Below are 12,683 nucleotides of genomic sequence, written 5' to 3' on the forward strand. Positions count from 1 at the left end.
AATAAGTTCATAAGACAACATATAGATGTCGCTGTTATTGATGAATCTTTATAACAACCTTCCCACGAAATGTCCCAATTTGTGCCGTCAACATCAATATTGAGACTTTTGTTTTTGTGAAACAATCAGAATTTCGTGTGTAGCGTCACACTAACACGGCACTACAAGTTACAAGCTAGTTGGAATGATATAAAACTTTGAAGCCTTCTGTTTGAAGTTTGGTATTACCTGAAAATCATCCAACAACTATATGTCATCTTGCGAACTTATTGAATTGTATATATTGAATATACACATAATATATATACATATTTGGAGGAAAGAGACTTAATCATTAAGATCGTCGACAACCTATGAATTAAAGATTTCAGATTGAGATTTGGTCGCGCAGTGAAGAGGTAAGACCTTTGATGGATAGGAAAAGAACTAAGGCCCTTAAAGCCCTGTAGGATAGTTTTATGAAACAATAACCATCATTATAAGTCATTGAGGATATGGCCAGAAAACTGGAGACTATGTGCGACGTACGATCGACGGACGATAGGCGTTCCCTTCTTCGTGCCTCACTTCAATTGACGGGATCTCTTAGTCTAAACAACAATCTATTAGGGGATATACCTCCAATTTAAAACCACCTATGAAATCAATGATAAATGTTTTTGTATTCATCAACGAAGGATGATGAAGGACATTGTCAAAAAGCTTGCAAGCTCAGAGGGAAGCTTCAGAGACCCTATATAGTATGTATTGTTAATCGATTTAAGCATGTGTTTCTGTCCGTTCGTCTGTCTATCAGTACCTTTATAACGCACAGAAACAATCGTCAAAAATCTTATAAAGTATATAAATTTTTGGTCAGTTTCAAATTTGGAATGCACCTAAGCATGTCCCTGTGATCGTCTGTCCATCTGTCCGTGTGCTCGATTGTGTAGTATTTGTAGTAAATGTTGTTCCAGCAGCGAAAATGGAAATGACCTAAACTTTTCACAGGATATGCTTACAACGTCCACACACTTGTGCGACAAAAACTTTCGTTTCGAAAATAGAAAAGTTCAGCCGCATCTATCACACGGAAACCTTATTACCTTCCATTTTTTTTGTCTATTTTGGGACAACAGTGACGGGTGGAAAAGATTCGATTACGACCGAATGCAACTTTCTTACTTGCTAAATTTAGTAAAAAGTTTTGAATAAAAACAAGTACAAAAGTGTGATAGTGTGGTAGTGTAGTAGCAGTTATCCAAAATTCGACCATGATTTAGTAAATGATTTTTATTTTTATGTAAAAGATATCTGAAAGCAACCGTTACACCTGAGTGACAATATTAAAGTTGACCTTGAAAACTGTTAAACAGTTACATACGACGTAAAGCGAAGAGAGACAATAAAGTATTAAAAACTATTTAAAAATTGTAGCATGTCTGGTTGTCCCTTTGCAAAAGTATTCATTTAATTGATGCGTTTATTTATTTATTTTTTTTGCGGGATTCGTGGTTATATTTTGTACTTATATTGACTTGAATCATATTAAACAGCTTTCGAAGGGCTGAAGTAAAGATAAATATGCGCAAGTAACTGAAAAGACCAGAAAGCAGTTAAATCTGTGAGTAGTTTACGTAGGCCAACTAGAAAATTTACTGCAAATGTCCTTTTGTCGTGACTTTGACAAAGATCAAGGTCGAACGTATGCAGCAAGCATGCAGTTAGTCAAGTTTCTTGTTTATTATTTTATTTTTTTTTGTCTGTAAAAAGCATGTTATCAGCATCAGAATACCTTCCTGCAATTAAGACGGAAGAACATTTTCATTATAAAAGCCACGGCTCTTAAGCGATGGTATGACAGTTGTAAGTAAACTTCTTACTAGGCATCATTCGCAACTCGCAGCGTTAACCGGCTTAAGAGGGTTGCTCGAAGGAAGCAGTTGTAGTGAAGAAAATGCAGTTAATTCTCTTGAGTGTATTGATATTGGGAAGCAGTGTGTCTTCCGTTACTATTGGTTATCCTTATCAAACCAGAGTTTTGGCTTATTCTCCAGGACGTGGCGACTTTTCTGTACCCAGTGGAATCATTCAAGGTTATATACGTTATGTAGATAACACGGGCGTTGAACGTCTGGTTGGGTACAGTTACCCGCGACCGGTATTGAGAATAAGTCAAACCCCTTACACAACATCTGTTCAAAGCCCAACAATCGAAAATGCGATGAAGACAACACCAATGGAATCGCAGCAAACAAAAATTAGTGCAAATGATGCTGCTCGTGATGTTCATTTCCGTGCTTGGTGCTTGCAACAATATCAGGCATTACAGCATGAAATGGATACTTTCCGTTCTCAAGGAAGAGAACCTCCTGCCGATATGTTGGCCAAATTTCAACCATTGGAAAGGATAATCGCAACTGTCGATTATAGCACAATCGCTGACATACCAGAGATAAAACGTATACATGACGAACATTCGCACATATGGAACGAAGCGATTTCCAAAGGTACGCAAATGGTAGAACACGTTACCGATAGTCGAGGAGAGATGAATGATGCTAAGACATCACTTTTGCCCACAGAAACCGTTGAACAGAAATTGGCGCGTGAAGAACATTTGCGCATTTATAACGAACAACTTGCTTTATTGAAGCAGCTAGAGACTCAGCGGTTGCATGACATTCACGAGGCTACGAAATCGCAACAGATGAGGAAACCTAACGAACCAATGCAAATGACGGAAATGGGACACGTTCAACAAGGAAGTCAAGACTTTTCCGAAATGCAAAAAACAACAATAATGGACAACAAATCATACAAACTAAGCCAAGCTCTTGGAAGCAAGTCTGCTGTTCAGGATTCTGCGCAACAATTAGCACAGAAAAGTGACAGTGTAAAGGATGATACCGTTATACCTCAGCCTACGTATATTGGGGATACTTCTGAAGTAAAACGAGCTCGTGAAGAGCATTTACGTTTGGTGAATGAAGTGAAATCAAAATATAACTCAGAAAGAGCAGTCAATCATGCCGCTCCTAAAGTGAAGGGCGACTATGATCATAAGTCTCTGTTACAACAAACAACAACAACGCAACAAGGCGTCCACCATTCAGTTCATATTGAAGACACCCCAGAAGTGACGCGAGCCCGTGAAGAGCATTTGAGAATATTCAATGAAATAAAGGCTAACGCCCAACAAAAGCAAGCGCCGTCAAAAACAGTTGAGCGTAGAATTGATAACGTTCAACCGATTGCTATAAGCGAAGAAGAAATTGAGCGAATAAAAGAAGCAGAACGTAAGCAAGAGGAAGACCATTTTATGGAAATGGAAAGAATACGGGAAGCGGAGCGTTTGCAACAGCAACAAAAACAACTTGAACTAGAACGCGTACGTGAGGCTGAACGTTTAGCTGAGGAACAATATCAAATGGAAGCTGAACTTATGCGTTTGAAACAGGAGGAAGAAACCCGTCTGGAGATGGATAGGCTCTTGGAAGCAAAACGTCTCAGAAAAGAAGAGGAAGAATTAAAACAACAGCTTCAGGCGGATGAATTAGAGCAAATAAAAGCTGAGGAACAAACACATGCAAACGTAAAATTGACATCTGATACTGCTATTAAGCCGGTTGCTACCCTGCAGTATGCCCAATATACGGACAATCCGTATATAACGACCGGACCAATTATTGGCGATATACAAACGGCCGTACAACCGCATTACGTAAGAAACACATATTTAAAAGGTGTAAGCCTTCAACCATCTGGTTTGGGAAGCTACACGCTTGGACAGCAACCGCAACCCGCTTATTATATTGTTCCGTATGCCAGTGTTGCCGGCACTACTGGCAACGCTCAATTCTTGAGATATGCACCCCAGGCAAGATCTGCAGTTATTCAGCAATCAACACCACTACCACCAGTTCTGACAACAACAAAAGGTGACCAGCAGGCACAAAAAGAAGACAATTCCCGAATAGCGGCTCACACAGAGCTGGAGAAAGCAACACGTGAGCATTTTCGAGCTCACGAAGTGGCTTTGGAACAACTACGCTTGGCAGCACTAAAAGATGGCTCGAGTGAACCTAAAGATTGCAATTAAGTGTTAATTTCTATTATATCCCGGCTATTGTCTTATTGTTAAGAATTTGACTTGAATTCACAAAACTTATTTATATAATTATAATGATAATTTTAAATAAACCAGCACGAATGCATGTGCATGTAAATGCAAAAATCCAAAAATTGCTTGCATGCCATATGACAAAATAAGAAATTTTGGGCGCCTTAGCTTAGACGGCAATGCGCTTGTTTAATAAATAGGAGGTCTCGAGTTCGAATCTCGCTGCCGCCTTAGCAGTTTTTTTGCAAGTTAATGAAATACTTGCAATGAGTAAATTCAACTTTAACAAGAAGCAACAATACGTGCGCAGTGTGCTTTAAGAGCACAACGTAGGTGTGTACACTTTATTTATTGTTGCTATAATAGTCAACATTTTAAACTCAAATTCATTTTCACAAATTATCATTTATTGCAAAATATTGTTTTGGTAACTTTGTGTATGCACTTATAACAAAACATCAGATGGCGATGCAAGGGCGCCGTGGCTTAGTTGGTTAAAGCGCCTGTCTAGTAAACAGGAGATCGTGAGTTCGAATCTCGCCGGGGCCTATGCTTTGTGGGTTGCATCTTTTTTTCTTTTTCAAACTTTCAGTGCACTTAGACTAATTTCGTAGTATTTTAATAGTAAGTCCTATCCAGCATAAAAGTACCCGAAATCGTCTATATGAGACGCTGACAAACGTTAAGCCCATCTGTACTGCATTTCTCTCCGCCTTTGTAATTTAATAACTCTCACTTCATTTTCCCAGGCGAATAATGAAATCTTATCTGAAACTGACTGACTGATTTTCTTCATTATGTTTTTTATAACTGATACAAGAAAAGAGTTCCGAGCAACCTTAGCAAACTCCATGGGCTTTGAAAACCTAACACGCATTTTGTGTTGCTTTAAAACATTTACATGCAATCTGAAGTGAAAAATTTTGTAAAGACACTGGACACAAGCTTACTTACGATTGATTAATCATTGATTGTGCACTTTCCCTGTATATTTTCCGCAAAGATATTCGCTTCAAAAAGGCAGGTTTAATATATTTGGAGAGTGCATTGAAAGTTTGGGGTAGCATCTGAAACGATAAGGATATAAATTTAATTAATTAGATTCAATAAAAAATATTTTTCAATAGTTTCTCGCGAATTCTTATCCTTTTCATGCTAAGTTTGGAACTATGAGAACTATGAGAAGTGCCCTTTAAAGATATTTATAGGAAAGTTGAAATGTTATAGTCGAGCAAAGCGGATCGTTTTAAGCCACGTCTATAAAGCGGTGCAAGGTTAGTAAGGTTTACAAGGATGTCATATGGGGACATTATGTTATGTTGTACTTCTGGACGGAATATTCACTGTATACGTAATTCTCTTTCTCACGAATTTTTTCATCACGAAATTCACTTTAACACAAGTTAAAAACAAAAAATTTCTTCTCTTACACGAATTGTTTCCTTGGATGTCATATGGGGACATTATGTTATGTTGTACTTATGGACGGAATATTCACTGTACACGTAATTCTTTTTCTCATGAATTTTTTCATCGCGAAATTCAATTTAACACAAGTTAAAAACAAAAAATTTCTTCTCTTACACGAATTGTTTCCTTTTTAACACGCTTTTTAATATTCTACGAATTTTTCTGATCAATTTGTTTGTTTGGGGGTTTATCGTGTAAAAAGAGAATTAGGTGTACATAAATTTTAGTTTGTTTTTGCTTTATAAATGTGTAATATGAATTTTACTTTTTTTGCACGGTTTTTTTGAAAAAATATTTACAGTTTTTTCATTTTATACGATTTTTTAAAGTTTTGTACCATACTGCCAAATTTACCATACGCCGCATATATTTTGTTACACGATCTTTTATAAAAATATATAAACTAATAATATGTAATATATGCAATACATGCAATACAATAATATGTAGTATGTATGGAATAAAAGAATATATGTAGATGCAAACAAAAGCGATCACATCAAGCGGCAGTATAATATACAATAGTGAATAAGTTCGCTACTCATCGGCTCAAGTAACATTGATGTGAGAGTTTTGCCTTTATACCTTTTGATATGTACGCAAAGAAAAGCAATGAACGAAACTTTGAATAGATATCACTCAAGAATATAGTTTAACTTATTCGACTCAAGTCATTCTTTTATTACTTGACTTGTTGTTTGTTATTTATGCGGTAATTGTATCGATCACATACGTATTCCGCTTTGTTTTTATTGTTTTATCGGCAGATGATAAGAATTGTTTTCAATTTCTTTAAAATAATTCTTTTAAAAGCATCAATTATCGTACATATATAATTTATTGATGCGAACACTTTTACTGAAACGTGTTAAAAAGGGAAAATTTATTTCGTTGTTGTAGTTTTCTTTTTATTTATTTTACTAAATATTTACTCAGATAGAAGCAAAACATGTTTTATTTATTCGAATTTTTTTTATAAAAAGCTTTCTTTCTTCGTTTCTCGTTCGCTCTCGATTGAGGGAATCGCTGTGTCAGAGAAGTGTACGAAAAGTTGAAGAGAATATGGTAAAATGAAGAGATTGTGTTTTTTTTTTTTGTTTTCAACTGATAAGACGAATAAAATGTTTTCTTTTTTTTTTTGTATTATTTTGTTTCTTTGAATAGCTTGGCAGACTTGTATCTAGAATATTATGAAATATTTCTTAGAAATACATAAAATCATCATAAAGTCATTTTATAATGGGTGGGAGATTTATATGCATTTGATCAAGTCTATTAAAATTTATTTGCCGTTTGGCCTTCCACGTAAAAGAATTTCTAACCTTGACTAGGCAACAATTCACTTAGAATCGAATTGGTCGTTCCAGCCGTTTAATGTTAATTGATCTATAAACTCTTAAAGAGATGTCTACTGCGTAAAAGTGTAGTAGGCGGCAGCAAAGTTGCCTTGATATCATCATAAAACTTTATATCATCAAAGATAACAAAGTATAAACTTTGAGTATTTTATTTTCTTCTTGCTAACTAACAAAAAATTTAATGGTATCTACTGTCTCTTAGATTGTAATGACTCGTTAAGCAATCTAAGAATTCGAGTGTTTCGAAATTTTGAATTTTACATATATGTATAAGGTATTCAACGCATTTTGGTGAGCCAGGTCCAACCTTAAATACCCTACAACGCCTTGCTGTTATTCATATAGCCCCAGTTTTCAAAACAAGGCTTCGTAAGGGAAGTGGTCGAGAAAGTTATCCGATCCGAACCATTTTCAATAGCGTTCGTCCTTGGATCAAACGATGTCGGTTTACCAGATTTCATTAAGATGTCTCAGAAATTGCTGCCTGTCTGTTGAGTACAAGAAAAGAGGGCGGACAGACGGACAGACAAGTTTAAATCGATCAGTGTAATTAAAGGTAGGTCTATCCAAAATTAATCTGTGTGTTGCATACATCTGCACACAATTAATGTACGTTTATACCACAAGCGGTGTAGGGTGTAAAGCAAATTTGAAACCATTTTTATGAGTTGTCAGAGTTTTTTTTTTACCTCTCTCCCGACGTTTTTCTAATATTAATTTTTACTCTATAATTTCAACTTTTTCTTAATTGAAATTTTATTTATTCTAAATAAATCCTTTAGTCGATCTTTGTGTGACTTTTAGTGCGAAGTTTGCACTATTTATGTGTTCGTGGCTGTCCATGGTATGTCTTTTTTTGTTATTAGACTCTTCGCTGCGTATGATTGCGCGTTGCAAACGTTTGACAAGTTTAATGCCTTGAATAAATATTTTCTTTTGTTCTTTGATTTCTACTGCATATCGCTTTTTAATTCACTCGAACAGCGTAACAGAACTTGTGTTCTGAAAGAAATACAGATGGCCCACTTCTTTTATACACACATACACATATATAGATAAAATGCACGTGTTAAATTTGTTTTGAATAAACGAACAAAAAAAAATTTGGATTGAAGTGAGGGTATTGACGCGCTTTTAAGCAACTGTGCTCGAGTATCTGAATAACAATTTGACGTAATACGATCAATAAGTCTTTGTTAACACTTCCAACCCGGACATGGTAAACTTAATCAAAAAGAAAAGGCAAGAATTTATTAAATTTCTTTTACTTTTAACTCTATGTTGAATTAAGAGAGAATTGTTGAAACTTTTCGGGTTTTTTTACAAAAAAACTAGTAAGAAGTATGCGGGAAACAGGATAGGATCTTGGCCTTCGAAAATCCTTCCCCCAATGCAAGTCCTTTTCGCCGTAAGAATCGATCAGGTGCTTGCGGGAATTGCTTTCGTGGCACGCTTCATCCCTCAAATTATAGCGGGCGATAAAGGCCGGCCTACGTCGAATGTTATCTTTCTTATATCGTATATTCGCAACGGATATGTTGATGTATCGTGAGAGCTATCTTGCTTTCAAATATGGTACGTGGCATGGTGCTCAATAATAAACGTTTCAGCCTAAGAGGAGTATAAGTTGCTTGTGCCTTTTGTGCTACATATAATATTATGGATCACTCAATAAGTCTCTGGTATGACAAATACATGACAACACGTTGTTTGCAGACGTATAAGATTTCTAGATAGTTCCAGCCTTCAGGCAATACGTGCCAAAATTTCATAACATTTTGACAATTAATTTACAGGTTATATTGGTTTTAGTTCTGTTATTTTCGCCATAAGGCAAAACGTTTGAACTTCGCTTCTTGGATGGATTGTTAACTTTAAACAGAGTAATATGGACACTGCTGTTGCTGAACGTCCTACTTGCACGAATTCGGCCGTTGTTCCAAAAACATAAAAATGTGCGCAAACTCGTTTTCGAGGTGCGAAGAGCGAAGTTGCGTGAAATAGCTGACGCCCTTATTAACTTTTGACCGCAACCAACACCGTTTTCGAGCCGTATAGGTGAGAAGAAAAAATGGAATCATTACTGCACTCCAGAGTTAAATGGGAAATCAACCAACTGGATAGCAACCGGCGAAAGCCGTCCAGCAAAAAGTGGACTGGGAAGGTTATAACTTTCGTATTCTGGATGTCGGGAGAGGTTCTAGGTGTAGAGAGGGATGCAAAGAGAGATTATTGTTTTTGTTCTTTTTCGTTGAACATCAGACACACGGGTAATTTGTTCCAAAGGCAGGCAGTGTGATTAAGGAATGATGATTCGCGGTAGTATGTCGCACAATATGGAGGGAATTCCGTCACAAAAGGGCGGAAACAGTGAAAAAGCATTCCGCCCCTGGTAAAAGACTTAATTGGTGAACAAATTCCATTCATCTCTGCGGAGCACTCATTCTAAAGGTACCTATATAGAAACGCTATTGGGAGTTTTGGACGCACTTTCATCAATAATGAGCATCTGCAACCTTTTGAAGGCTCCCGCCAACCATACTATGCTTTTCCCTACGCTTTGTTGCTTCTCTCCCGTAATCGCAAAAATTTTCGCGACTATAGTGAAAACATACAGAATGCCGACGGTATTCTCAAGAATGCTGAACTCTAAGTAAGCGTTTTAAGTTTTTCAAAAAAACATTCAATTATCATTTTATATAATCAAAGCGGATCGAGTACAGTAGCTATCTCGAGACAACTTATATTGTTATATAAATAGCTTTGTTATCTTCGCTTACAATGTAAACCGTTTTATCAAGAGTGAAGACTTACATTTCAAAGTCTATATATTAGGCGATAAATTGTTGAGTTATATTTACACCAAGCATTGGCCGGTAATGTTTTCAAAAGAGTTTACTTATTCACTTAGTAGAGCATTTTTTATTATTTGAATGAAATTAAAATGAATGAATGCTAATCTCATTGTTGCAAATCTGACGTCAATGAACCAAAGTTATTCACCTTAACATAGCATAGCAATCACTAGGCACGTGCCTAGCATAATTGATGGTTTTAGTAATTGCCTAAGTTCCTACTTCCTTCTAAGAGTTCCGCAACCCAGTTTCGTACGCAGATTCTATGTACATACTGCGAGGCAAGTCAATCTTTGCCTGGCCGCCTCCTATACGTACAAGTTCCACTATCATATAAAACGGAGATCGAACGCTAAAATTTAGCAGATCAGAATAGACCATATTCGTCCACAGAAAGGTAACGAGTATCAGATATTTGGCCCAAAGTACATAAAATCTATTTTTGTTATTGACTGCTCTTATAATATTCAAAAATATGTATCGGAAAGCTCTAGATCTATATAACCTCGATCGGCCGTAGATGCTTAGCCCACTAAGCTGTACTCATCGGTTCTATTAGTGAGGCGTCTATTGTCGAAATTTTAAATATGGCACACTAAGAAAAGCGTAGTAGTTGAGCAAAGTTGCCCTCTACATAGATTTTACACTGTTTGACACAATCCTTTATTATATCTTTGTTGCCCTGCGCCTGCGTTGCCTGCGCGGTTTTAAAGTTTACGAAAAAAAATATGTTTGCCGTAACACAGGGTAAAGGAAAAGGAGTAGTAAAAGGATCTAATGACGACTCCCCACAAAGCCCCAACATTTGAACCGACATAGTCCATAAGTCCAAAAAAGTCTCGCAAAATCCCAAAAATTATATCTTATGGCATGGTCTAAGAACAGCCTGGTATGCCTCAAGCTTCGTATAGTAAACTTATATGTCAAATCATTACTTCTTGACGAAATATTAAAGAAATATGATATGATATGAACTTAAAAAAATATTCTCATCTGATTTCAATTTTTCACGATAATACTTTTCGCCCATTTATAGCTGCGAACTTTTTCGTAAATAGGTCGCCATAGGAAGAGCGATGGTAAAAACGGTCATGAACACACATCCGACTGACAGATGCAGCGATAGCTTGAATTGGACTCAGAAAATACTTCTAAATTGATCGCTATAATGACAGGGGAATGGGATTTAAACTTTTATTAGCGTTACAAATGTGCGCATGAAGTTAATATGCTCTTGCCATCCGTACGTCCTGGCCTGCCATCCAGTTTTTTGTTCATGGACTTTCGGTGTGTAAGAAGAAATATTAACTCAGAAATGCCAGGCATCTAGTTATCTCTACCACTACTTTAATCCTGCCAATAAGCTATTGTTGACTGGTCCTTTGATCGGTTAGGGTCATTTTTGAATTCTTTGCAAATTTGTAGGTTATGTATAGATTTTGGCAAATCGGAGAATATTACTCAGAGATACTACAAAAAGGGCAGACGAACATGCTTCCGAATTTAACACTATTCAAGCATACATATACATTAGTGGGATTTTTTAAGCTTGCTTCTGGGTGTTCCAAATCTTTCAGAAGAAAATTAAATTGTAAAAGGCTATAATACGGAGTGACCGTGCACAGACGTCACAAAGATATACACGCAAAATTTTACCAGTTTATTATTATTATTATATTTTGTGAGTAATAAAACTCATCTTTTTGCCTTTGAAAAATAGAGCCGTTGTCGGTTCATGTGGCACTGTAACCGGCACGGTTCGTCTACTTCCGTTAGGCCATTTTCAATACTAACCTCCAGGCAGGAAATTTAAATGTTTCTGACAAATTTGAAGTTGACAGCTTCATATTGGCGTTCAGAAGAATGTTTACAACAGACATTACACAGATGGACAGATGCACAGGCTTAAATCGATCCGAATTTCATGCTGATCACAAATATACACACTTTGTGGGGTCTCTGAAGTTTCCTTCTGGGTGCAGTAGACGTTTTGACAAAACGAATATACCCCTCGTCGTCCGGTAATGGGTATAAAAGTGAATTATGGCGATAATCCGTATATCAAAATAACATTTGATGAGATTTATCCCCGCAATTCCTTCAAATAATGGTTATTCAAGACCTCTGATTCTATTAATAAGTTCAACCATTTCATCCAGAACAATCTCTGAAAAGTACATCGTGCCGTGGAGATGTACAGAAGGGTATATGAACAGTTTTATTTAATTTCACCTCCAGAAATAATTTCTGAAACCATTTAAGATACCAAGGAGCTTTATGCTTGCTGACGGACAGACAGACAGATCGACATAATTAATTGGACTTGGAATCTCGCGCTGGTCACTATATGCATTAACAGCATTACAAAAGATTAGCTTACATTCAATTCACTCCGCGGGAATGACAAAGAAGACAAAGAAATGAGAGCACAGTAAAGTGCTTGCGTTAAGTTCTTCAAAGGGAATTCCTTATTACTTAACATGCTTTCGCTTTGTAAAATAACACAAATACGCGAATAAGTTAATGTTTATCATTATTATTATTATTATTATTAATGTTTTTCTTTTTCTTGTTTTTTTTTTTTTTTTTTGCGTAAATGAAAAGGTCTAATTGAAAAAGTGGATAATACCGAATAAAGATCATGTGTGGATGTATAAAATTTCCACGTGAAAACTTGTGAAATCGTGTTTGTTTAGGTGAATTTTAATTGCAACACATAAAGCTTATTGCACCATTAACTTTTTATATATTTAACTGCAAACGATATTGCATTATTGTTTGTTATTGTTGTTACTGGTGTTGTTTTTGTTTTTATTATTATTACATAGTTATTTAAATTGTGGTTAATTTTTCCATTGACCTTATTGTAATCGGTTGCTCGAAAAGTTTAATCTTAAA

The 12,683-nt window shown here is 36.1% G+C and overlaps 1 protein-coding gene and 1 non-coding gene across 2 annotated transcripts; both read left to right on the top strand.

Annotated features, from left to right (window-relative positions):
* The first annotated feature begins 1,904 nt into the window (after positions 1–1,904).
* LOC119635795 (golgin subfamily A member 6-like protein 1) lies at positions 1,905–4,081 on the top strand. The gene has a single exon (XM_038030799.1). It carries the CDS (start codon positions 1,937–1,939, stop codon positions 4,079–4,081), a length of 2,145 nt encoding a protein of 714 aa, XP_037886727.1. The 5' UTR covers positions 1,905–1,936.
* Positions 4,082–4,577: 496 nt separating this feature from the next.
* Positions 4,578–4,651, top strand: Trnat-agu. The gene has a single exon. It is a non-coding gene; the product is annotated as a tRNA-Thr (tRNA).
* Positions 4,652–12,683: the final 8,032 nt, after the last annotated feature.

This window comes from Glossina fuscipes, unplaced genomic scaffold (assembly GCF_014805625.2).
Source record: "Glossina fuscipes isolate IAEA_lab_2018 unplaced genomic scaffold, Yale_Gfus_2 27, whole genome shotgun sequence".
Classification (NCBI taxonomy): Eukaryota; Metazoa; Arthropoda; class Insecta; order Diptera; family Glossinidae; genus Glossina; species Glossina fuscipes.

Coding starts and splice junctions, on each gene's coding strand:
- LOC119635795 (XM_038030799.1), top strand. CDS start 1,937: ATGCAGTTAATTCTCTTGAGTGTATTGATATTGGGAAGCAGTGTGTCT.